The sequence below is a fragment of the Balaenoptera physalus genome (genome assembly GCF_965194825.1).
Source record: "Balaenoptera physalus genome assembly, chromosome: 1".
Lineage (NCBI taxonomy): Eukaryota > Metazoa > Chordata > Mammalia > Artiodactyla > Balaenopteridae > Balaenoptera > Balaenoptera physalus.
This window is the reverse complement of record NC_138882.1, coordinates 143,038,144-143,063,752: the sequence shown is the minus strand read 5'-3', so window position 1 is coordinate 143,063,752 and position 25,609 is coordinate 143,038,144. Positions and strand designations below refer to the sequence as shown.

The window sequence follows — 25,609 nt, the reverse complement described above, 5'->3', positions numbered from 1 at the left end:
GCTGACTTGTCCACTATCTCGGACCTAGTTGGTTCTAACCAGTTTATGTTGTGTCTTCAACGGCTATGTCGTTCTTTTAAAGGTGTGCCCTGCCCTCTTTCTGTCTCACAACCTCTCGGGACCAGCAGTTCTCTGTATGTGCTGTGTTCTCTTTTCCTCTGCCTATCCATCTGCTGTTCCCCCTCCCGCAAAAGTATTCTCCTTGTTGTCATGTCCCACTTAGCAGTCAGCTTTGCCCCCTCCAGGAAGCTGTACCTGTAGCCGAAGGCCTAAGACCATACGGCCCTTTCATTCTCTTTAAGCCCCAGGCTGGAGGCAAATACTCAGTGTTGGGGCTCAGCGTGGGCCACCCCAAAATCTGCCACAATGACATATTGATTATTCTGAATTGTAGTTGCTTGAGAAGCAGCCGATGCAAGAAGGAATCTCTGACCCTTCTCTGTCTCCCTGAAAAGCAAGAGATAAACCTCCCATGGGAAAGGTGCACTCCCTGCATCTGGAGGTAAGAGGACACCCTTATCATCAGAGATAGGGAATTTGTAGCTGAGAAGCCTGTATAAACACACCTTGTTACCTCTTTTAATTTACTATCCCGAGCCCAAACTCTGTTCAGATTCTTCACTAATTAAACACCCAAAGCCTGTTTCTCTGTCCTGTCAATTCCTCACAAATTTATTGTTTCTTTGTCTAAAAAGTCTGAAAGCTGCCTGCTTCGGCCACTTCTTAGGTCCCTTTTCTATGAGACTTCCATGTACGTGAATTAAAATTTGTTTCTTTTTCTCCTGTGAATCTGTCTTGTGTCAATTTTATTAATCGCCCAGCTATAACAACCCAAGAAGAGTGGAAGGGGAAATTTCCCCCTTCCCTGGCATCAGTAATGGAAGGGCCACGTTGGCAAGCCGTGAAAGATTGACGGTCCCTTTTAGACAGCAGGGTACTTGGCTGGAGCTTCTTAATGCTGCCTGAGGTCAGGATTGGCCCCAACCTGGCAAGTTGCTGAGAAGGCAGGTGAGAGTCAGTTGGCCCAACCAAAAGCCTTCCAGCCAAGTGCGGTTTGGTAGTGACAAGCTATCAATTTCCTAGAGAAGCACTTAAAAATGCAGATTCTGAAAATGGAAAGTCCGTACTCTCACCCACACGCCCAATCTGATCTCTCCAAATTCCATAAGAAAAAAAGAACAAAATCAAAATGTCCTAAGTGTTTTAGGGAGTGTTCAAATTTTAAAAAAGTTTTGGGGGGATATGGACAATATTTTAAGTTTTTATTGAATTTGGTACAATATTGTGTCTGTATTATGTTTTTGTTTTTTTTTTTTGGCCAAGAGGCATGTGGGATTTTAGCTCCCTGACCAGGGATCAAACCCACACCCCCTGCATTGGAAGGCGAAGTCTTAACCACTGGACTGACTAGGAAGTCCCTTGAAATGTCACTGGGTTTTTTTTTTGGTTTGTTTGTTTTTTGCTGCTGGATTTTACTTCCCCAGACCAGGGACCGAACCTGTGTCCCCTGCATTGGAAACACAGAGTCTTAACCCTTGGACCACCAGGGAAGTCCTGGGGAGTGCTCAGTTTTCTTGAGCAATGACTTTGTCCCTGACCTGTGAGACTGTGTAGTCCCCTCACAGCTTCTGTGTCTTTGCCCCTCTCCCCACCTGACGGCTTAGCCTTAATTCCATCTCACGGAGCCAGAGCAAGAAACTAAAATTAGATTAGCTCAAAGTAAAGTGTCACAGCAGAATCTGTGTACTCTTTGTGTGCCTGATGAGGCAGTTGTAGGCGAGGACACTGGTAACCTTTTCCAAACCTGCTGCTTGTCAGGGAAACCAGCAGGCCTGGCTGGGGTGAACGCTAATGAATGCTGGAAAGGTCAAGCTGACCCAGCAGCACACACATGACATCGGGGGGTGCTGGACATCTTGGGCTTGAATAAAAGCAATGAGACAGTTTTCCAGCAGAAAGGCCCCAATTCAATAAAATTAGAGTGAGGCAGGCTTTGCCTGGCCATGGGTTCCCAGGGATCAGAAAGTGCTTGGGCACAATGGGTCTGAGCCCAGCTTGTATAGCTGGATCCTTGTGCCAATGCTGGGAGCAGAACTGTGGGTTCCCCAGGTCAGTAGATAATACCACGCCACTCTTCTTGATTTTGTAAGACAGACTCTTAGGTTTTAGGAACTAGGTTTACTATTGTATATATTTCTAGAAAATTAAAATAAGTTTGTCTTCCTGGTTCCTGGTATGCAGAAAGGTGTACCCAAATTAAATAAGCTCATATATGCAAATTATTCTGCATACTGAATTATGTTTGGACTTATAAACAAAATGTAAAAGATGGCAGTTGAGTTGGAATTTTAAAACAACAGACAAATCTGGAAGCCAGTCACCATGGAAAAGGTGCTGGGCAGCCTTGAGGGAAGGGTGTAATAGAACTTTTTCTGTGCTTCCATTAGGGCCGCTACCCCTTCCAGCTATCCCTTCGTCTGCTGAGCTCTGGATGGAGGGGCCAGCATGGCCTAAGGAAACAACAGTCTTCTAAGTAGAAATGGATTGAGGTTCCTCCACAACCCCTTCTATTAGAAATTCATATTTAGGAAATGCTGTTGGAGTGGATGATGGCACCTTGACATCCAAGTATCCCAAGGGGGAAATCGCATCAAATGGGCAGGGGGAGTTCGGGACGTGGAGGTGGGTCCACGGGGATCTCATCTAGGAGATTGTCGGAGAGAACAGATTCTGGCAGAGCAAGTGACTAAGGCTGGAAGCCTTACTGGCTTGAGTCATGGTGGTAGAGCGTTACCTCCTATTTATGCTTAATGGTGCTATTCTTTCTTTATTCACACATCTCAAGTGTATTTTAATTTCTCTTTTAGATTGTTCTAGTAGCTTTACTTCTTCAGGAGTGTGTAGATTGTACTTAAATGGCATTGGGCTTCCTCACATGTATAATTCTTGCCCAAGAGATTTCTACTACTGTGACTTGGCTTGTGGGGGTCTCCATTTGGGCAACTCCAGTTGGTTGCCTCTGCTTGGGTCCTATTCTGGGTCCCCTGACTCTAGATAATTTTTTATGTTAGTGGATTGGCTTGGATTTTGCTACTTTGGGAATGCAAGTCCCACATGTATGTGGTGCAGATGCAGTATTCCAATTTCATGATTCCAGTCTGCTAGGACTAACTCTATCTTCTTGATGAGAACTTGGGTGAGTGGAAGGACATTTAGATTCCCATTTGTGGATGGGCAGCTTGGTACTGGCTCCAACTCCAGGTCCTTATTAAATGCCAGGCCTGTGGGCATTTTAACCCCAGCTCCTACAGCCTCTGTCCCTGGTCCTTTTGAGGGCTATACACCCTCAGCTACTGCTGTATATATCCGACACCTAGGAAATCCCCTTTTCTTGCCTTTGAGACATGTATTCTTAAACTATTTTAATATTCAAATATTTTAAATAATATTTTGTACAGCATTTGTATGTTTTAGGCAAGGAAGGGAGTGTTTTAGAATGTGCCCAATCTACCATCTTGACCTAAAATTTTAATAGAAGTTATTTTTAGTAAAGTATTGCTTTTTAATTTTAATTTTGTAAATAATCTCTTTACTCACCTCTTTTATTTTTGTAGCAGATTTAAGCTGTTTCTGGGGTTTCCTTTTTTTTTTTTTAGATGTACAGTCATATGATCTGTAAATAATGACAGTTTTGCAACCACCTTTCTATTAATTACATACTTTAATTCAGTCCTTTGCAATTGCATTTTAATTCAGTCCAGTTGCATTAGCAGGAACTTCTAGAATAATATCCAATAATGGTGGTGCTATCAGGTACCCTCTTGTGTCTGACTTCATTAGAAATACTTCTAGTGTTTTAGCATTAAACACATCCTGGCTTTGCTTTTGAGAAATGTTTTCCTTAAGATAAGGAAATACTTTTGCATTTTCATTTTATTAAGAGGTTTATAAGAAATAGGTGTAGGAATTTTACTAAATGCATTTTCAATATTCATAAAGGTTCATTCATAATGGTTTTGCTCTTTTTACTTATTTAAAATTAATTTATATTATTAAATTTCCTAATATGGAACCATCCTTAATTTCTTGATTCCTGAAATGAACCTCATTTGGTCTTTGTGTGTTATTCTTTTAATGTATTTCAGGTTTGATTTGATACATATAATTTATATGTGGAGATATATATTTTTTAACACTTTTTAAAAAAGTTTTAATTTCTAATCACAAGGAAAATTAGTTTGTAGCTTTGTCTTTATTAGGCTACTAGATTAATGGTTTGTCACTTTTAAAAAATGAAGTAAGATTGTTTCCTATATGTCTCTGCTCTTGAATAGTTTAAACAGCAACAGAAATATCTGTTTGCTCAATATTTGAAAGATTCACATGTGAAAGGATCTGGGACTATAGGTTTTTTTTTAAAATTAATTAATTAATTTATTTTTGGCTGTGTTGAGTCTTCGTTTCTGTGCGAGGGCCTTCTCTAGTTGCGGCAAGCAGGGGCCACTCTTCATCGCGGTGCGCGGGCCTCTCACTATCGCGGCCTCTCTTGTTGCGGAGCACAGGATCCAGACGCGCAGGCTCAGTAGTTGTCGCTCACGGGCCTAGTTGCTCCGCGGCATGTGGGATCTTCCCAGACCAGGGCTCGAACCCGTGTCCCCCGCATTAACAGGCAGATTCTCAACCACTGTGCCACCAGGGAAGCCCTGGGACTAGAGTTTTTGAGAAGAATTTTCTTAATGTCTTCCATGTTATTAACTTCTTTAGGTTTTCCATCTCTTTCCAATCTGATTTTGGTAATATATATTTTTTATAAAAGAGCATCAATTTTATTTGGATTTTCAAATATATTAATTATAATAGTATAAAATAGTCTCAAACCTATCTATATTTCCTCTGTATATAGGGCAAGTTTCCCTTTATCCTAATTTTGTGTTTTTGTGCCTTCTCCTCCTTCTGTTTCTTCTTTAAAGCTAGCTACTGACACCCATATTGTTCAGTAATCCAGCTTTTAGACTTACAAATCCGTTTCTTTGTTTTCTTAATCATTATTTTCTGATTTTAACTTTATTGCTTCCTTATTCTGCTTTCTTTGGGTTTATTTTACTGTTTTTCTAACTTCTTGAGATATGGAGGTGACTCCTCAGGTATTTGTTCTGTAATGGCGGTTAATGTACCTGGATTTTCCTCTGAGGTAGCTGACATGCGCCATCTATCGACCTTTCAGGATATTACACCCACTAGAGATGGCCTTTGGGGATGTATGTACTTTCCAAGATATTTTGGAACCTTAAACCCAAAGGACTAGATAAGAACCCTAGGTGAGATCTGAATATGCAGAAATTGGGCATGAAAAGATTGTAATAGCTGAGGAAAAATTGTAAGAAGTTCTCAGATGTAGGGAAAGAATAGGGGTATTTTCTAGCTGGAGGGTATGACAAATAGGGTGGTGGTAGACGTTTGGAAGCCAGACAACACTGGATCTTGAATCCAAGGCTAAAGTTTAGAGAACTTCTATAGGCTCTGGGGAGCCCTTGATGGGCTCTTTTAGGGTAGAATGCCATGAGCTCAGAAGGGGTTCTGGCAGATGCCAGGACCAGGGTGTCAGACACAGTGAACAGGGCAGGACACCAGACACACCTGCACGATCTGAACTCAAGTCAGGTGGGATGAATGGAGCTCGAAGGGGTCAGGGCAGACATGCAGGATGGAAGTGGTTGGCATGAAAGTAATCATAGAAATTCTGAGTGTTCTAAGGGAGAGGGGGGAAGAGAGGAAGAGTCGCGGATGAATCTTTATATAAAGGGAGTTAAAGAGAGGAGCCCGGCATGGGGATCTGGAGAGGAGAACCAGGGAGAACAGACATAGAAGCCAAGGGGCAGAGCCACGCTGAGCTACAGCGAATCACGAGGGCGAAGCTGCCAGCAGGTGGAGGAGGGGAGAACCTCGGTGAAGACTCCTTGTTCTAGAGGGCGCCCTCATTGCTAATACTAAACTAGTGAGTGTTACAGAGTAGAATGGAAGCGCTGATGGGACGTAGGTTCTGGAGAGAATGGGCTCTTCACCCTTCAGATCTTTTCATGTTATTCACAATTAACAAACAAAATATTAGACAATTGTGGTTTCTGTTGTTGGGACCGGGAGGTCAAATTTAACCTTATCTATCTGGGTAGCATGTATTCAGTGGAAAATACTACCTGGTGCCTTTTTTCAGATAACAGTTTTTGTCAAAGAGAAGTCAACCAGAGGAAAAACAAAAACAGGGGATGTAGCCTTCATTTTAGAGAAGATTTGCTACAAATTTCTTTTAAAGAGAGGTCTCTCTTAGAGTACTGAAAATATTATTCAATTTACTAAGATTGAGGATATGCTGAGCTGTCCCATGAAATGATGTGTAAAGAATGCCTTGCAGGCCCTCAATAAATGTTAGTTATTATCCCTCACCTCCCACTCCCAATACATTTCTAGGCAAATCAGGCCTGCTGTTCCGTCACAGGGAGCTATGTTCTTCCTGCTTAGAAATTAGATCAGGTCTTCCTGTCTGGGGCCAGCGTGCCTGTCTTTCCCAACCAGAGACTGTGTGCTTGCCAGCGTTGCTTGACCTTTCCGACACGCATCAGCATTCCCTCCCACTAGGCCTGCTCGTTTTGCCTGGTGTCTGCAGCAGGATAATCACTTTGGAAGCTGCTGGGCAGGTCTCCTGCTTCCAGAGGGGTGTGGAAAAAGCCACCCATGCAGTCATATGTGACTGGCCTACCAGCAAGTGCTCACACTGGCCATGGTGGGCTCTGGGAGAAAAGGGGAAGCCTAACCAGATTTTTGGCACCTAGTCTAGCCCCATGATTGAGTCAAGGCTATGCCAGGGCCAGAAGGAGAGGGAAGGTGGAGGAGAAAGACCAAAAGGCTTCCCCTGGGGTCAATGATGAAAAGTCAATGCCAAGAGAACAGTGAGCGTGCATTCAAATGACATTATTGTGTTATGCGGTTATGAGGGACGGGAGTTTCTCGTTGCAAGATTATTTTTTAGCATCCTGATAAGCAATTGATATGTGTCTGTGCCCACCAGGTCTGAGCATCCCCTGAGCTCTCCTCCCTCAGTTGGGCCACCTGACTCAAGAGAACTGAAACCATCTATACCCACACAGCAACTGTTTATATTGGCCTGACTTTCCTATTCCACTCTCTGCTTCAACATAAGTTGACTATTTCAGGAAACTCTTGCCCAGAGGATGAAAGTTGAAATAACTATTGTTTATTCCTGGAAGTTTCCAAAAAACTGTTGAAATGATCATTCAATTGTTTAACTCTTCAACAGAAAACATCAACTGACAATTTACTCCCCAAGATTCTTTGAACCCTTGCTGCTTCCTTTGCTGTGGCCATCAATCTCAAACTCTTATTTCATGATCCTTATCCAATCCTAATCAAGCCGCTCATTGAAAGAGCTTCTGAAACCAGACTCCAAAACCTTGTAGATCTCCCAACTTTGCCTTCCCCTCTCCAAGACCCTACTAAGACTCTGTCTTACTGAGAGAAGAATGAACACAGTCTTGTCTTAACAACAGGTTGTCCTGGTGCTATTTGGGGGGAAGGCAGCATTCAACGACAATCTCATCTGTCATCTCAGCCTTCCCTGAGTTCTGGAACCCATTCGGACTTCAGACAAAGAGGTTATGGGTTAGAGGGACTCTGGTCCAGTAGGACAAAGGCCCTAGTCTTGTGTTCAACACACATGGCCCTAGGTGATCTGCCTGGGCCTACATGTAAATTCAATGTATTATTGTCTACTATTTGTGAGTTCAGAAGCTAGGCGATGGGAATTAAAAGCTGAAGAAATATCGAGTCACCCTGTCTGCCTTCAGTCTACAGCTTAGTGGGGAGAGAGACATTTAAACAGATAAAGTACATTGTATTATGTACAATGATATTATGCAGAATAGCGCTTCTTAAACAATAGGTGGTTAAGAAGCGATTTTTCCTACCAAATCTACTGTGGATCAATGCTTTTGTAAAATGCCATTGTATTCATGTTCTTTGGCTGCTACAACAAATTAGCCCAAATCGAGTGGCTTAAATCAACGGAAATGTATTTTCTTGCAGTTCTGGAGACCAGAAGTCTGAAACCAAGATGTTGGCAGGGATATATTCCTCTGGGGGCTTTAGGGGAGGATAGTTCTTGCTCCTTCCAGCTTCTTGTGGCTCCAGGTGCTCCTTGGCTTGTGGTTGTATCATTTTAATCTCTGCCTCCATCTCTGTGTGACTCTTTTAAGGACTCACAACATTGGACTTAGGGTTCACCTGGATAATCCAAGATGGTCTCATCTTGCCATCCTAATTTAATTACATCTGCAAAGACTCTTTTTCCAAATAAGGTCACATTCATAGGTTTCAAGAGAATAGGACAAGGACATCTTTTTTGTGGACCACCATTCAACCCACAACATCCATAAAAATGAATAAGTTGGAAAATGAAATTAAACACAATAGAAGCCCACTGATGGCAAAATGTCAAACTACCATAAAGTTCTAGCCACACTTTGAGTGACACTGACGCGGAGTGTACGAGGGCTGCACATCACCCCTCCAGCTGTGTGGGTATCTGTAGTGGTGCTGGGGGCAGAGGTCACAGAAGGCTTCCCAGAGAAGGTTACACTGAGGTGCAACTTTAAGAAAAGCTAGGCATTAGCTGTGAGGAAGGGTGAGAGCTAGAGGGGAGAGCATCTTAAGAAGAAAGGAACAAAAGCACGTGATATGTGTTGAATCGTGTCCCCCTTTCCCCCAGTAAAGATATATTGAAGTCCTAACCCCTAGTACTTCAGAATGTGACCTTATTTGGAAATAGTCCTTTCAGAGGTAATCCAGTTAAAATAAGGTACTTAGGGGGACCCCTAATCCAATATGACTGGCATCCTTGTAAAAGAAGAAATTTATTGTGTTTTGTTTATAAATTTATTTATTTGTTTATTTTTGGCTGCATTGGGTCTTTGTTGCTGGTCTGGGCTTTCCCTAGTTGTGGTGAGCGGGGGCTACTCTTCGTTGCTGTGCGCAGGCTTCTCATTGCGGTGGCTTCTCTTGTTCCATAGCACAGGTTCTAGGCACGTGAGCTTCAGTAGTTGTGGCACACGGGCTCAGTAGTTGTGACTCACAGGCTCTAAAGCACAGGCTCAGTAGTCATGGTGCACGGACTTAGTAGCTCTGCGGCATGTGGGATGTTCCCGGACCGGGGCTTGAACCGGTGTCCCCTGCATTGGCAGGTGGATTCGTAACCACTGTGCCACCAGGGAAGTCCTAAAAGAAAATATCGGGATGCACAGATAGACATGCACAGAAGGAAGATGATGTGAAGACACACACAGGGAGAAGAGGGCCACACGAAAGTGGAGGCAGCAATTGCAGTTATGCTGCCACAGGCCAAGAAGTGCCTGGGGCCACCAGGAGATGGCAGAGAGGCCCTGGCTGAGATGATCCCTCGTGTCCCATGTCTGCTCCCTGCTGGACTGTGAGTGCTTTTAAGCCTAGATCGTGTCGATTGGGGTGGCACTCGGGTGGCTTTATAATTGTGCCATCCTGAAGTGTCACCCTCCTTCCTCCCTGGCTGGGCCTCTCCTTGGACCACTGACTCCCTCCTCCTGATTCCTGGATGGGCTCCTGGTGTGCACACCTTGCCCCTTGGTACGGTCTTATTTACTTGCATGTCCATCCACCTGCCTGCCTGACCAGACCTCTGAACCATGAGACCCTGGATGCCCCAAATTCCCCCCCAATGAGGCCCTGTCCTACCTCACCCTGATCTAGAGCACCCTGTTCCAACCCTATCGGGGGCACCATTGTGCCATCTGTGAATGGCAGCTCCTGGAACACAACAGCAGAAGGTGATGTTCACTAGAATACAGTGAGATGGCGCCCCCTGGAGTTGTTCAACGGAAGCGACTAGTATCACTGCAGGCTCAGACATCCTTTGGGTCTGGCAGTGCCCCCTTCAGGCAAGATTCCTTCATCTGCCTGTGGCCGCCCACCCCCCCCCACCCCGCCACCACCGCTTTTCCACTCCACTTCACCAATAAGACCAGGCTGGGCCTCATCCACAAGATCAATGTGCTGACCAGGGGGTGTGGGGGACTTGGGGGAGGAGTTTGGGGACAATAAATACTGTTACTTTTCTCATTTCCAAAGCTGGGAAAACACTGGGAGATGAGACACCAGAGATGTCAACTTTATTACTGATCACAGCTGGAAAGAAGGACGTGGCTTAAATGTACACAGCGAGTATCTCACACCTGAGCCCAGAATCACAGGTTCACTCTGGTCACAGGCAGAGCTGCAGTGCCCCCTGCAGTGTCCCTGTGATATTGTGATTAATAATAAGAAATACATACTTGAATTTTGTCCTGTTTCTGGCACAGAACTCCTAAAACCCTTGGAATCTCCTAAGCGATGAGAACCATAAAGGTGTCTTTTGTTATGCTGAGGACTGACCTGGGACAGCACCTAAGGTTGGGAACTGATTGCCAGAAGAACCAACGATGGGATTAAAGGGTTGGAACTTTCAGTCTCACTCCTCTGACCTCCAAGGAGGCGACAGGGGCTGGAGATTGAGATCAATCACCAGTGGCCAATGATTTAATCAGTCATGGCTGTGTAGTGAAGCCTCCATAAAAAGCCAAGGACCAGGGTTCAGAGAGCTTTCCTGTTGGTGAACACGTGGAAATGCAGAGAGTTGCATGCTCCGAGAGGATGAGGAAGCTCCGCCCCCTTTTCCCACACCTTACGCTACAAGTCTCTTCCATCTGGCTGTTCCTGAGTTATATCCTTTTATGATAAACCCGTGACCTAGTAAGTAAATATTTCTCTGAGTTCTGGAGCTGCTCTAGCAAATTAATCGAACCAAAGGAGGAGGTCATGGGAACTTCTAATCTATAGCCTGTCCATCAAAAGCACAGGTGACAACCTGAGCTTGTGATTGGCAACTGAAGTGCAGGGCAGTCTTGTGGGACTGAGCCCTTAACTTGTGGAATCTGATGCTGTTTCCAGGTACATAATGTCAGAATTAAGTTGAAAGGTAGGACGCCCAGCTGGTTTGCAAGAATGGCTTGGATGAGGGGAAAACCCCACACACTGGAGTTGGTGATCAGAAGCTCAGTCCCCTAATGAGGCATGGCCAGGCCTGTCCTGCTGAGCCAGCAGGGGGGTGGAAAGCAGACCGGCAGAGCACAGACAGGGCCTGGGGTTTGCTCCCATCCTGCTCCGGATCTGACTGCAATGACAGTGGAGGGAGGGTATCTAGTTTCTTCTCATAGCTTTCCCTTCTGGGGAGAAGAGTGGAAATTTCCTCACTTTTAAGGCAAATGAGGATTGAAGAATATTTCCCCGCTCCCTACTCAACAGTAGGGTGGTTCTGTTTGCTTCACCGAGGACTTCACTTAGTCTGGATGTGGAGTTGAGGCGGAGAGGAAGGCAGGTAGGACCCCCTGCATCACCGGCTGGGCTCCTCTGTTCCAGGACCATCTCTCTCTGGGATGGGACAGGGGGTGAAGGAACTGATTTGGAATCATAGGGATTTCCCTACTGAGGGGGCAATGGAGGCAGTGTGGGTTCAGACTATCTGTACCCTGCACAGAAGGCTGCTTTCTTCCCCAGGAATGCTGAGTGCCTGGGGGTCCTGACCCCTCAGCTGTTCCAGTCCGAAACGCTCTGCCTGTTTGTCTCCTCTGTCTTGGGGCCACCCAGCAGGACCTGCAGGTCAGCCACTGACTGAATGCTGGGTCCCTGAAGCAGCTCTGTTCCCTCAGCAGTGTTTACCCCCTGCTGCTGGACACTCGTCCCCAGCCTGGGTCACTGGCAAGGGAGCAAGGAGAGCTCCAGATGTATGGCAGGTGGTGGAGTGGAGTCACAGAGCCAAATCTACTGCTTGAAATCCCAGATCTGACATTTAGTAGCTGTGTGGCCTTGGACGAGTTACTTAACCTCTCTGTGCTTCAGTTTCTTCATATATTCAGCAAGGATAATATTAATGCCAACTTTAAAGGCTTATTGTGAGAGTAAATGATTTCATACAACACCCTTAAGACTGATGCCTGGGTATTTCTAAGTACTCAGTGAAGACAAGCTTCTATTTTTATGGGGCCAGGTCTAGAGGAAAAGATCAAATGGCCAGCGGAAAGGGGAAGTACTCTCCTGTATATTGAGTTCTGTCACTGGTGCCAAGCGTTAAATGGATGCCTAATCTAATTAACCTCTTACAAGAACAGAGGGGAAACTATTATCCCCCAGTTCACAGATCAGGAGCCTGAGTGGCCAAGTGGTCTAGCTGGGCTTCAGCACCAGAGACAGCCAATTCCAGACACCACGGTCTTGCTCGCCTCCCACCATGCTACACAGCCCCGAGGGGAGACTGGGAAAGAAAGCAAGTAGGGTAGTTATCTCCTGGGGTCTTAGGAAGGAACAAGCGTTGCTCTGGTGAAGCCAGGAAGTCTGTTTCAGTCTTTCTGGCTGAAGAGTCACTTTTGCTCCTCAGTGCACAAGGCTGACCCTGGCCACCAGCAGCTTCGGAGATGAACATGTTATAACCCAGACACCCAGAAGGAGACTGAATCTCTCTCCTAAATCCCAGCTCCAAAAATCCCTTGGAGAAGGTCGGATTGGCCCAGTCAGTTCCACGGTCCATGCTTCAGTGGCCAGGGGCCAAGATTTCACGTAGGGACGTGACTGCTTCTGCTGCAGGCGTGTGGATGCCGGATGGGGCTGGGAAGGGGGGGCTCCTAGGACAGGAGGACCTGGCAGACAATCCACAGCTGTCTACTTGATAGACTTTGCTCTCCAACTTTTCTCTACTCGTAGCTCCCTGTTGCTCGTACCTGCTGCCGGGCTTGACCTCTGTGCGTGCAGATTCTACCTGTCCTCCTACTTCACTCCACTTCACAGCTTCTCTCTCTTCTCACTCCCTCACATGACCTTCTACTAGTGGATAAAACTCTACGTGTTTCTTCATTCAGATTTCTCAGATAATTCAGTGGTCTTGCCCATATTTCCATACCAGGCCAGTTCACAGGCACTGTCTTGCTTAAGGACTGGCTGCCCTGTGGCCCAGAGCCTGTGTTTAGGAATCTGCTATAGTGATACCGGGCCTCACCTGCAAGACTGTGGGTGGGGTGTTTTCACTGCGGGCATGGAACAGGGGCCTGTATCTTGAGGACATATCCATTATACTTAGCCATTGAGGGGATGCTGCTTCTGAAGGCCTTCCTGAGCTTTTCCCCCTGAAATCCACTAACCTCAGCTTCATTTATTTGTATTTTTTCATTTTATTGAAGCAGAGTTGATTTACAATGTTGTGTTAATTTCTGCTGTACGGCAAAGTGATTCAGTTATACATATATGTATTCTTTTTCATATTCTTTTCCATTATGGTTTATCACAAGATATTGAATGTAGTTCCTTGGGCTATACAGTAGGATCTTGTTGTTTATGCATCCTATATGTAATAGTTTGCACCTGCTAATCCCAAACTCTCAATCCTTCCCTTCCCCCACCCCCTCCCCCTTGGCAACCACAAATCTGTTCCCTATGTGTGTGAGTCTGTTTCTGTTTCTTAGATAGTTTCATTTGTGTCATATTTTAGATTCCACATATAAGTGATATCATATGGTATTTTTCTTTCTCTTTCTGACTTACTTCGCTTAGTATGATAATCTCTAGGTCTATCCATGTTGCTGCATATGGCATTATTTCATACTTTTCTATGCCTGAGTAGTATTCCATTGTGTGTGTGTGTATATATATCTATATCTATATATATATACACACACATATACATATATACCACATCTTCTTTATCCATTCACCTGTCAATGTACACTTAGGTTGTTTCCATGTCTTGGCTATTGTAAATAATGCTGCTATGAACATAGGGGTGCATGCATCTTCTTGAATTATAGTTTTGTCTGGATATATGCCCAGGAGTGGGATTGCTGGATCATATGGCAACTCTATTTTTAGTTTTTTGAGGAACCTCCATACTGTTCTCCACAGTGGCTGCACCAATTTATACTCCCACCCACAGTGTAGGACGGTTCCCTTTTCTCCACACCCTCTCCAGCATTTGTTATTTGTAGACTTTTTAATGATGGCCATTCTGACCAGTGTGAGGTGGTACCTCATTGTAGTTTTGATTTGTATTTCTCTAATAATTAGCAATGATGAACATCTTAACATGTCCGTATTGGCCATCTGTATGTCTTCTTTGGAGAAAAATCTATTTAGGTCTTCTGCCCATTTTTCAATTGGGTTTTTTGGTTTTTGTTATTGAGTTGTATGAGCTATTTGTATATTTTGGAAATTAAGTCCTTGCGGGTCACATCATTTGCAAATATTTTCTCCCAGCCCTTATAACCTCAGCTTTAGACCCTTGAGACTGCCATGGGATGCTGAGTGCATTTGTCCAGCTCCTCCTGCAACAGAGATCCCATATGTGCAGTGGTGTAAACAAGCTAAAGAATTATTTCTTGCTCACATATCAAATGGGGAATAAACAACCAGGGGCAGATTCGATGGCTTTACAGTGCTGGGGGCCTAAGCTCTTTCTGACTTGTTATTCTATGATCCCTAGAGAGCTGGCCTCATCTTCATGGATCAAGATTTATCGCTACCGCGTTCCAGCCAGTGGGAAGGGAGAAATGCATTTCCCTTCGCTTTAAATGCAGGAGCCAGAGTTTGCACACAGCACTTCACTCACGTCTCATTAGCCAGAACTTAGTTATGTGGTCACATCAAGCTGTAAGGGAGGCTGGGACATGGAGTTTCTATTATGGGTGGTGATGTGTCCAGCTAAAAGTTGGAGATTCTATTACTAAGGATGATGGGAAGAACAGATATTAGGGACAGTGACACCACCATTTTCCTGTCACTCATTTTAGACCCTTCTCCACCATCCAGTTTGTCATCACATCCTGGCCCATGCCCACTCCTGATGCCTTTCCCATAGGGCCCTATTCTTTATCCCTACTGACACCAGGACGAACGGCCCTTACAGCTTTATACCTCCTGTCTTATGAGAACTTTTAGCAGGTCTGTTCGCCTCTAGTCTCTTTCCACTCTCCCCCTGTGATCATTTTAAAGTGCAAATCTGATCATGTGGCCCCACAGTTTAGAAATTCTTCAGTGGCTCCCCAATGCCCAGAGCAGTGAGATTTTAACTGCAGATTTCTGAATCCCTGAGATTACATGCATATTTGGCACATATGTGCATTTTTCCAAAGAGAGCTTCAGATTCTCCAAGGACTCTGTGATTCCCCCTCAAGTTCAAATCCCTAATGTCAACATACATGTCAACAAGTGAGATGTGTCTACCGACCTTCTTCTCAAATATCCTCTCCAGTCATTCCCCTGTGCATCCTAAACCGAAGTCATCGTGAAATGACTCTGAAAGAGCAGGCCGTGCTCTTTCACACTCCACATCTTTACACCTGCTGTTCTATCTAGAATGCCTGGGCAAACTCCTATGCATCCCGCTGGCTTAGCTTAAAAGCCACCACCTCTGGAGGCTTCCCTGACTCCCTCTGGCCGAGTCAGTCTCTGCAGCACGACTCAGACTTCCATTATTCATCCTATCGCATAGCTGCTGTCAGCCTACGTCTGTCTCCTCCACCAAACCATGAACTCTGGAGCCTCGGACCCAGAATAGATAGTCCACAGATGTTTGTTGAATAAATGTCACTCATGCCCCCCAAAACTCTAGTGTTCTTTCTGAAATGTAAATCTGAGCATCGCTTACTATGTTCCTATTTCCTTCAAGTCTTGTTACAGTGGCTTTCTCTCTGGTCTCATCTTGTCATCCTTCCTTTTTTCTACTCCAGGAAGACTGGAGTTCTTCTTATGTCCCAAGTCAGTGTTCTCCCTTGTCTTGAGGCTTTATGCATGCTTCCTCAGCTCCTCTTTGCCTGGCTAATGCCTAGTCACCCTTCAGATAGCTTAAACATTCCTCAGGAAGCCTTCCTCGACTCCCTCCCTACCTTCTGACTAGGCTGAGGGTCCCACCTTTGTGTCCCTATCACACCTTGTACTTTCCCAGTTGCAGTGTGCATCATTCTGGGCCAGGAGGACTTGTTTGTCTTTCTTCTCTGCTAAACTGTGAGTTCTGTGCCTAACTTGCCTACCAGCATGTCCCCAGCCCCAAACACAGGACTTGGAAGGGAGTAAGTACCTGACAAATCTGTGTTAAATGAAGGTTAGGTGAATGAATTTCTCAAGCATAAATCAGTAGACTTTCATTGCCTTTAGAACAAAGACTTATCACAGATTTCGGGCCCTTTTTGATCTGGTCCTCAGGTATTTTCAGTCTCATCTCTTCCAAATCCACCCTTTGATCTCAGCGTCCCTCTCAAACCCTACATGGCAGTTCTATCAAACTGAATGAAGGTCCCCAAATGCCGGCTCTCAAATCTTTCAGCCTTGGCAACACTGGTCTCTCTGCCTGACACACTCTGTTTTCGCCTCACCTCTCAGTACTCTTCCTTTTCTGGCTAACATCCACTAATCTTTACATTTTCAATTAGACTCCTCTTTCCCTAGAAGCCTCCCTTGACTTCCTAAGACCCACTCTAGTGCCCTTTATTGGTACCCCTGGAGTGTTCTAGGCTTCCTTCTCACCATTCTGTTTCCCCAAGTAGATGAAGTGGCCGTCTGAACTGTGTCACTATGATGTCTCTAATTCAAGCCCAGCACTTGCACACAGTGGGTACTCCAGAAATACTTGTGGAATAAACTATGTTGTCTGGTTTTATTCTTTACTATTAGCACATGTGTCCTGTCTTCCAAAGCAGATTATAAGCTCCCTTGCAGGCAGTGAGGGAAGCTAAAATATCTGTGGGTCTCTCCCCAGGCCTGAGCTTAATTCCTGTCTCCAGTGAGCCTGACTTATGTTGCTTGGAGGCTGTGCTGTCAGACACTTGATAAATGTATTAATCAGTGGAAACTTGGCTTAAAGTCCTGGAAAGCCTGGGATTGGGATCATGGTAACCTTAGACACTGGTTTTCTAGAGGGGACCACAGCTGCTTTCCAAAAGCCAGTGCTGGGAACAGTGTCAGGCACCGGGCCAGTTTCAGCAGATATTTGTGGAATGAATTCTAGAGCAGTGACAATGACAGGGAGGCAGGCTGTGCTTGTTCATCTCCCCATTCTCTGGGCTCAGACATTCCAATGGAATGGAACGGTTAAGTGATGAGATCATGTATTCACGGTCCAAACTCAACATGAAAAGAAACTTATTTAAAATCTCAGAAAGGGTGGAGAAGTCTTTCTGATAATGACTCAATGGCTTTAAACTCTACGAAAACCAGTTTGCCTTCTCTGGTCAATAAGCAGTTTTTTTATAGCTGGATTCGAATGAGATAATTATAAGAAATATGACCAAATAAAAGTTGCCACCCCAATATGAGATGCAGAAACAGACCCTAAATTGGCAACACAGGACACGGACCCCCTTACTGCTCTCTGCAGAAACACAATAGAAAATAAGACCCATATTGCAAATTCCCAAGAGCTGAGAGCAGAGAAATGCAAGGAAACACTGAGACAGAATATCGAGAGGCAGCATTTTAATATATAAATGGTCAGGATAGGCCAGAGTCTTGCTCCTGCACGTGTGGTGTGGCCCTGCAGCGTCAGCGTCCCCTGGGAACTGGTTAGAACTGTAGACTTTCCAGCTCCCTGTCCTCGCAGACTGACTGCGTTCTAACAAGCTCTCCAGGTGATTTGTATGCACATCAAAGTTTGAGAAGCACTGGACTAGAACATTTATTAATGTGGGGTTCTGCTCTTAAAATGTGCTTTGAGATCAAAATAAACCCATTGAAAGCATTTTAGATCATTATTTGCTCCATTCTCTCTGAGCAACACCGTCACACATCAATGTCCCGCTCTGGGACTTAGAGCCTCTCTCATGAATCACAAAGTTGTACTGAAGTTTGCTGTGCCATTTCAGCAGACAGTCTTTATGGATTACAAATTGGATTCCAAAACTTCCATCAGCTGTTCCTTGCCCAGCACCCCCAGGACGAAGGTTGTATGATGATTTCCATTTTTAGAGATGGTGAAATTGGGGCCCAGAGAGGTTCCATGACTCACCCAAGGGGCACCAAGCAAATTGATATCTGAGTCAAATGAGAACTCAAGCTTTTGAATTACCAGTGTGAGGCTCACCCAGCTTTGATGTCTTTCCTTTTTATACAAGAGGGATTTTTTTGCATAAGAGATTTTTAAGAGAGAACAAATTCATAGATAAAGCCATGCACATGTGGGCCCCTGGGATTGCGGAAGTTTAAGAACTAACTTTCCAGTAGACAGATATGTCAGTGCAGAGCGGGCGCTGCCCAGCCCAGCTTCCACATTCCTGCTGCAGGCTGACAAGTTCTGCAGAGCTAGGAGCCTCAGAAATCTCAGAGCCACATGAGGGCTCATAGTCCGCTCGTAAGGGTGGAGGAGAAAGGAGCCAGGATTACCGTGAGTCCATGGGTACTGCTACAAAGGAAAAGTGGTGGCTTCTGGATGATAATAACCTATGCCAAGAAGTATGCTCACTCTGATTCATTTGTTTCTTTCACAGATTCAGAAGAGCTGACGTAACTGGACGCTGCCTAGATATATGTGGTGTGCTTCACTGGATTGGATAACTTCCTGATTAATTCCAATTTCCTAGAGCAAAGTAGAGCCACTTGGTGACTTGGAAATGGTCAAGACTGTATATCTGGCATTGATGCCCATGTGCTTCTTCCTACCTCGTCTGAGTTTCAGATTTCTCTGTCAATGCCAACTAAACAGAGGCCCCAGAGGGGTTTGTTCAGTTTCACCTGCCTGCGTGGTGATTCTCCTAGGGTCTTCCAGAGAATGACTGCCAGGGAAGCTGCTTAAATCCCACCCCTTCCCCACCCTCTCCTCTCTAGACATGCATATTCAATGGGATATCTTCATATATAATTGATTAAAAAACAGAAAGATGGCGCACTTTAAAATTCCATGTGAAAAGTATTGCTTTGCTACTGTGCTCCTGCCTGCCTGCTCTCTGCACGGTGCTACAAAGGGTAGAGTCACGAGGAACTCGAGGCTGAAGATAGTCGGGATTTTTTAGCCAACACCAATGCACTCTGTACCTTGCACCCCTCTGCAGCCCGCAGTTTTGGGGCTTGGCCTAAGGCAAAAACTACAAAGCATCCTAATGAGCAGAATTATACAAGAGGAATGTATGTGCATATTTGACATAGTTTCTTCTCTTGCGGGGCGGCCCCCTGGCTATGACCCGTGCCCTCTCCAAGGGCGAGGGAGGAGTCCAGAGAAGGCCCCTTCTGTTCCCTGCTGCCAGCTCTTCCGCAGCCCCTACGGCCCCAGGGACCTGCCCTGCTTTGCGTGGGCCCGTAGCAGCCCTGCAATTTCCACATGGGCGGGCGATTTCAGAACGATGGACAAAGCTGTTCGGCCAGCCTACAAGGGAGAAAGAAAAGGAAAAACAAATTTTTATCCCATTTGCCTCCCACCGCAGAAAGGAAGGGTGAGTTGGGAGCAAGGGGTACGCATGGGACATAGACGTCTATTCCAAGCATTCACAGAGGAGAGGAGGAAACTCGAATGGCATGAGGATCAGAGAAACGGGCCCCCTTCCACAGTAACATCATTCACTCCTGGGAAATCTGTGCCAATGAAAATAATGAAGTGTTGCTTGGTTTTTAATACTTTTTTTAAAAAATTGGAAAACAGAGGAATGAAAACAACTCTTCCATTATTCCATTACACAGACCTAAATGAGAGTTAGGATTTCGGTAAGTTTCCCTCCAGTCTTTTCTCCTGTGCAAATGTGTTGTTGGTTTTTAAATAGAGGAATGATAATGTATATCAATTCTGAATGTACTTTTATTTTTTTTTTTTATTTTTTTTAAATTTTTATTATTTATTTATTTATTTATTTATTTAGGCTGTGTTGGGTCTTCGTTTCTGTGCGAGGGCTTTCTCTAGTTGCGGCAAGCGGGGGCCACTCTTCATTGCGGTGCGCGGGCCTCTCACTATCGCGGCCTGTCCTGCTGCGGAGCACAGGCTCCAGACGCGCAGGCTCAGTAGTTGTGGCTCACGGGTCCAGTTGCTCCGCGGCATGTGGGATCTTCCCAGACCAGGGCTCGAACCCGTGTCCCCTGCATCGGCAGGCGGATTCTCAACCACTGCGCCACCAGGGAAGCCCCCTGTACTTTTATTTTTAACTCACCATGATATGTTATAAGACTTTCCCTGCTCTTACATAGCCATCAGGACATATAGGCTTTTCTTACTGGCTGTATAATATTCCATTATTTACTGAACTCTTTTCCTTTTATTGGAGATTTAGGTTGTTTCCAAGTCTTCACCACCATAAACTTAGTGCAGAAAGCATCCTCCCATTCCTAACTATTTCCTAGGGACCAACTCTTTGAAGTGGGCTTGCAGCCCAGAAGGACACACTCATTTTTACTTCCTGATGCGTGACACCATGCTGCTTTTCTCACCATGGCTGCTGTGCAAGAAGCTGCCCATTCCGCCGTCTAAAGAAGCTGCAAGCAGGGCGGCTCTCAGCAGGCATCACCAACCATTCTCTACCCAGAGATGAGGGGAAGGGCCGCCACGATGCAGTGGACGCTGAGCTCCGAGGGCTCAATCCCGAACCCAGAATTCTGAAATCTAAACAGCTCTGAAAACCACTTTTCTGGCAACTCATTTTGAGGCAAAACCTGAGGTTATCTCTGGTCCTTACTTAGTCCATTTAAGTATCAATACTTTTACATTTTGCTGTATAAATATGAATGGGTTTGACACATGGGGGCCACCCAAGACCCCACTAGAGTGTTCTCTACTCTACTGCAGATGGGGGAAATTACTTTCTAAAATGCGGCAACTCCAAAGAAGCAGGTGGGAAGTGTTCACGCTCAGCTAAAAACCCTTCAGTCTCTTCTCTGTGCTCCAGGATGGAGTCCAGCTGCCATCGGGGCTCCACACACACGTAAATAACTATAATGTACGGCCAAAGGCCAAACAAGCCAGCAAAGGAACAGAGTGAGCTCAAGGGACAGGATGACCACCCCGTGTATACGGGGGGAGGGCAGGGGGTGGGGAGAGGAAGGAAGTGGCATTTCAGCAGATAGGCTTCACAAAACAGGTGAAGTTCTTTCCCTGAAAAGGCCTCGTGATTCCTTGTACCCGCCTTTTACCCGTCTTTGTAAGTTGGTATTTGTGGGGTTATTTGATAAATCTCAGTCTCCACAAGGTCAGACACTGGATCTGGCCTGCTCTGCTGGCCCAGCCCCTGGCCCCGTGCCTGCGGTCTGGTCAGCCCTCAATAAGCACTGTTGAAAGAGGGAATGCTGGAGGATAACAGAGGATTCATTTCAAGTTGATGAAGAACCTGAGCCACCTAAATCCTAATGAGTATGTTCTTAGATTGGCCAAGTCTGGAAGAAAGCAAAGATTTTCCACAGCAGATTCTTGTGAAAGCCCCACCGGAGGGGCCTGGGTTTATTTAGGCCTGTCCCCTGCTGCTCTTTGTCAACCCTGACGTTCCACGTAAACAAGGAGACAGTGTGATTAACGTTATTATGGGAAAGAGCTACAGGACCAGTCCCAGGGGACACGTGCACCTTTGAACAGGGGCCACCTGGAGATGACAGCCTGCATCTGTGGGCTCTTCAACTACAGACGTGGAAAGCGGGGGCCCCATTCATTTCAGAAAGTGTGGCCAGAGAGACCACCTAGGGAGGATGTGTCCCTGAGATGCCTCTGCCCGAGCCCTGGGAACAAGCCCACGGCACGCAGCTCTGGTGGAAGCCAAGCATAGCAAGTCCCTGCTCGGCAGCACTGCAGGCCCAGAGAGCCCGAAGGGGTCAGGCAGCCAGCACACCTTGTGTGTGTGTGTGTGTGTGTGTGTGTGTGTGTGTGTGTGTGTGTGTGTGTGTGTGTGTGTGTGTGTGTGTGGTAGGGGGTTATCTCTCAATGTGACAAAAACTCACCAAGAAGCCACTACATATCAGGCAAAGGTGAGCAAGGCATAGTCTATGCTTTCAAGAAGCTTTCACTTTGATGCATGCTTTGGAGTCACTGCCCAAACAAGTCCTTCAAAGGGTAAGCCTTGGGGCCAGGGCTCAGGTCTCACCACCACCTCCTCATCCTCGTCACTCTGGGGGTCCCAATAGGCTGGGTGACCGATTTCCCGAATTACCTTCTAAACATGGGAGAAGGTGCCTTGCTGGCTGTTCTGGAGGTTCTGCATTTATAGCAACCTTTACATGTTGGTAGGATGAGAGAAACCAATCTCAGGACATGATTTCTCTTGCGGTTTTCCAAGGGAGCACCTAAGTCTCCATAGGAAAGTGAACGTTGAAACGAGATGGTGATCATGATACGGTCTGGACTCCACCCTTCAATGCAAAGCTGGAGGCACAGGGCTTGATGCTTGCCAAGACCCAGTCAGTGGTTCCCATCTCCCACTGAAACTTTTCACCCAAGTCACCTTTGGGAAATTTGGGTGTGACTCCTGAGTCAACCCTGTCCCCAGCAGGCAGCAGGTGATTGGGCCGTGAGCAGAGTCTAGAAACTTCTGTGGGCCTGCCACCTGTATCGCTTGGGCACCCCTGTGCTCACTGGGCATCCCCTAACCCTCTCCACCTTCCTCTAAGACAGGCTTCCGCTGCCATCTCCGCTTTAGCTGCCTAGTTCCTTCTTCTCAGGCTGCCCCGAAGTGCAACCTGCCTGTCCTCAACCCCGGTCTGGCTCTTCCTGATCCAGCACTTGACTGGGACGGCATTTCATCCCACCTGGATTTCAGCACTCACCTCCACCAGGGTTTCTCAGCTGAGGCACTACTGCCATGTTGGGCCAGATAACCTGTAATTCTTCACTGTTCCTGCACTTTATAGGATGTTTAGCAGTTTCCCCGGCCTCTACCCACTAGATGCCAGGACTGCCCCCCCCACACACACTTATGACAGATAAAAATGTCTCCAGACACTGCTGAACCTCCCCTAGAGGCCGAAATCACTCACAAATGGGAGTACTTCTCCCTTGGGGCTCCAGCCTCCTCTGAATGGCTCCTCTACCTCCAGACCTTCATCCTCCCTACTCCCTCCAGACGCTTCCTGCAAATGCCCAGGTCCCTACTCATTCGTGCTGTGGCTGCTTCGTATTTGCTATCATGGGTCACCTATTCCCAACAATAACAGTTGCCATCAACTGAGTACCTCCTAGATGTCAAATAGGGGCTTTACAAACGTTACCGTATTTAGGTCTGGTCTATTACTATCCTCATTTACAGACGAGCATGCAGAGGCTCAGAGTGGTTAAGTGACCTGCCCACCCAAAGGCACACAGTCACGGAGCACTGTTTCAAACTCATGAGTGTTTAATTCTAAAGTCCATGCTTCTAACAATCACTCGATTTGTCCGAAGTTCAACAGAGCCCTACCTCCACCTGCTGAAAGCAGCTACTGAGCTCTCTAATCTGGGGCAGGAGACTCTCTCCATCTCACTGCCTGATGACCCCCGCTAACCAGGGACTTGCAAAGCTCCTGCCCCCCGTCCCACAGGCCTGCCCTCTCAGGCCTCCCCTAGCCAACTGCACTGGTCACTCCTAAGAGGGCCCTGGGCCTGTTCCAGATTAAGGGGCCAGCTCCTTCTGCCCCAGGGTGACCCTGCAGGGAGCTCATTAACATAGAGCCTTTATCTGACTGTATCACATTTGGAAAAGGAGGCTCTTATTTCCAGAGCCCACCACTGTTCCCACAGGCATTTCAAGAGGGTCTGTGCTCTCTAATGATCACAGAAATGGCTTTGGGCAGAGCTGGAGTTCGTGGGACCTGAAGATACTGGGCCTGGGTGCCTGCTGCCTGGGTGTGGTGCAAGGGACCCAGCAGCTTGAATCAGTGATGCAACAGCGGCAGGGCATTTTCAGATGTGGTCTGGTAAGAGGGGCTGTCCCTGGGCGGGGAGGGGGCTCTCTTTCCCCCCTCAGGCCTTTGTTCCTTTTGAAGTGTGGATGTTAAGAAAGTACAGAGGAGACTGTTTAAAGTGTTAAATTATAGTGTCAGCATTAAGTCAGACCTGGGCTCGAATTCTTGCTTCAAGAATCAGCAGCTTGTGACCTTATGACAGCTATATAAACGCTCTAGACCTCTGCTTCCTTATCGATACAAAATGGGGATGGCAGTATCTACCTCACTGGGTTACTGAGAGGATATGTGAGGTAATGCATGGAAAGAGTTAGTTCCTGTGAGTGCTCTTAGGACTTTGATGGAGCTGGTTCCACTAGCTGTGTGATCTTGGGTATGTTACTGAACCATGCAGGGCCTCAGTTCCCCCAGGAGCAAATGGGTGGCATCAACAGAGTCAGCCTAATAGGACTGTTGTGGGATTTAAACTAGAGAGTCCGTGGTAACTGCTTGGTACAGTACCTGGCACCAAGCCAGCACATGATACAGGTTAGCTTTTAGTACTATTGTTATCCCATCACTGTCACCGCCACGACCACCACCATCATCACCATCATCGCCATCACCTTACAAGAAGCATGTATCTGGCAATGCAACTTCAAGCAGGGTGGCTTGATGAAATGGGCCACTCCGTAAGGTAGGTCACTGTCCAAGAGTGGACACAATGTGTACTTGGCTCCTTCATCCAGCCTCTGGGAGCCCCATGGACAGCACAGCTTCCCTACTCAAGCTGCTGCCTCGAAAGCCCACGTGCTGTTGTTGCCATGACCAGATGTGGTCCAGGGCCAAGACCAGGCCTGAGCACAATCCCTCAGAATGGTGTGAAAGGCTAGGGTTTGGGGTTTCTCAGCTCCAAGGCTCACAGCATTTACACGGGTCATCTCATCTAAATCCAACAACAGCCTCCTGAGGTCATTTCTGTTCCTACTGCCATGTGGTTCCTTGAATTTTGCTGGCTGGCAAGGTACTTTTCAGGAAGGGAAGTGAAACACCCACTTGTTAATCGCCTAGAAGTCTCACCTTGTCAGTCAGGCTGCTGTCACAGGCCGGGTGTGCCAGGAGCAGCCGGACCATGTCGACGTTGCCGTGGCGACAGGCCAGCATGAGGGCCGACGATCCGTCATGGTCCTGCAGGTTGACATCTGCCTGGCAGCTCAGTAGCGCCTGGACCATGTCCTCCCTGTCGTGGCTGACTCCCAGCATCAGCGCGGTCTGGCCTCCCTGCACACAGAGAGCAGGGGTGTGGCGAGGCTGGGGCTGATGGGGAGGACCCCCTCCGCAGCCTGGGTGTAACCAGGAGAGACTTCTCTGGAAAATGACAGTTGACCTGAATCTCTGTGGTAAGGGACACATCCTCCTTGGTCTGGTAAACTTCTACTCCTCTTCCAAGACGCTAGTCAAATGCTGCATCCTCTCTAAAGCCCTCTATTAACACCCCAGGCGCAGGGTTCATAACACAGCATTTACCACTTGGCATTTCAACGTGTCAACCTCTCTTTCTCATAGACTGTGACATCTTTGATGGCAGGAACTAAGTCTTTTTCATCTCTGTCTCTCCAGTGCCTAGCACCAAGTACGTGCTGATAAGTGCTGAATGATGGAATAAACGAAGGGTTGAATACTT

General features: G+C 46.5%; 1 protein-coding gene and 1 long non-coding RNA gene across 6 annotated transcripts in view; one reads left to right on the top strand and one right to left on the bottom strand.

The window, feature by feature from the left end:
* The window catches only part of LOC309639370, a 62,626-nt gene that overhangs the window by 28,841 nt on the left and 8,176 nt on the right, over positions 1 to 25,609 (top strand). The window contains exon 5 of the long non-coding RNA XR_014251625.1: positions 18,597 to 19,535. This is a non-coding gene — a long non-coding RNA (uncharacterized lncRNA). The remainder of the gene's footprint in view (positions 1 to 18,596; positions 19,536 to 25,609) is intronic.
* The window catches only part of KANK4 (KN motif and ankyrin repeat domains 4), a 68,874-nt gene continuing 60,839 nt past the window's right edge, over positions 17,575 to 25,609 (bottom strand). For all 5 annotated transcript variants that reach the window (XM_082416443.1, XM_082416441.1, XM_082416442.1 and 2 more), the window contains 2 exons: positions 25,006 to 25,206; positions 17,575 to 19,468 (listed from right to left, as the gene is read on the bottom strand). In XM_082416443.1, coding sequence (XP_082272569.1) covers positions 19,364 to 19,468; positions 25,006 to 25,206 — 306 coding nt within the window. In that variant the 3' untranslated portion in view covers positions 17,575 to 19,363. The remainder of the gene's footprint in view (positions 19,469 to 25,005; positions 25,207 to 25,609) is intronic.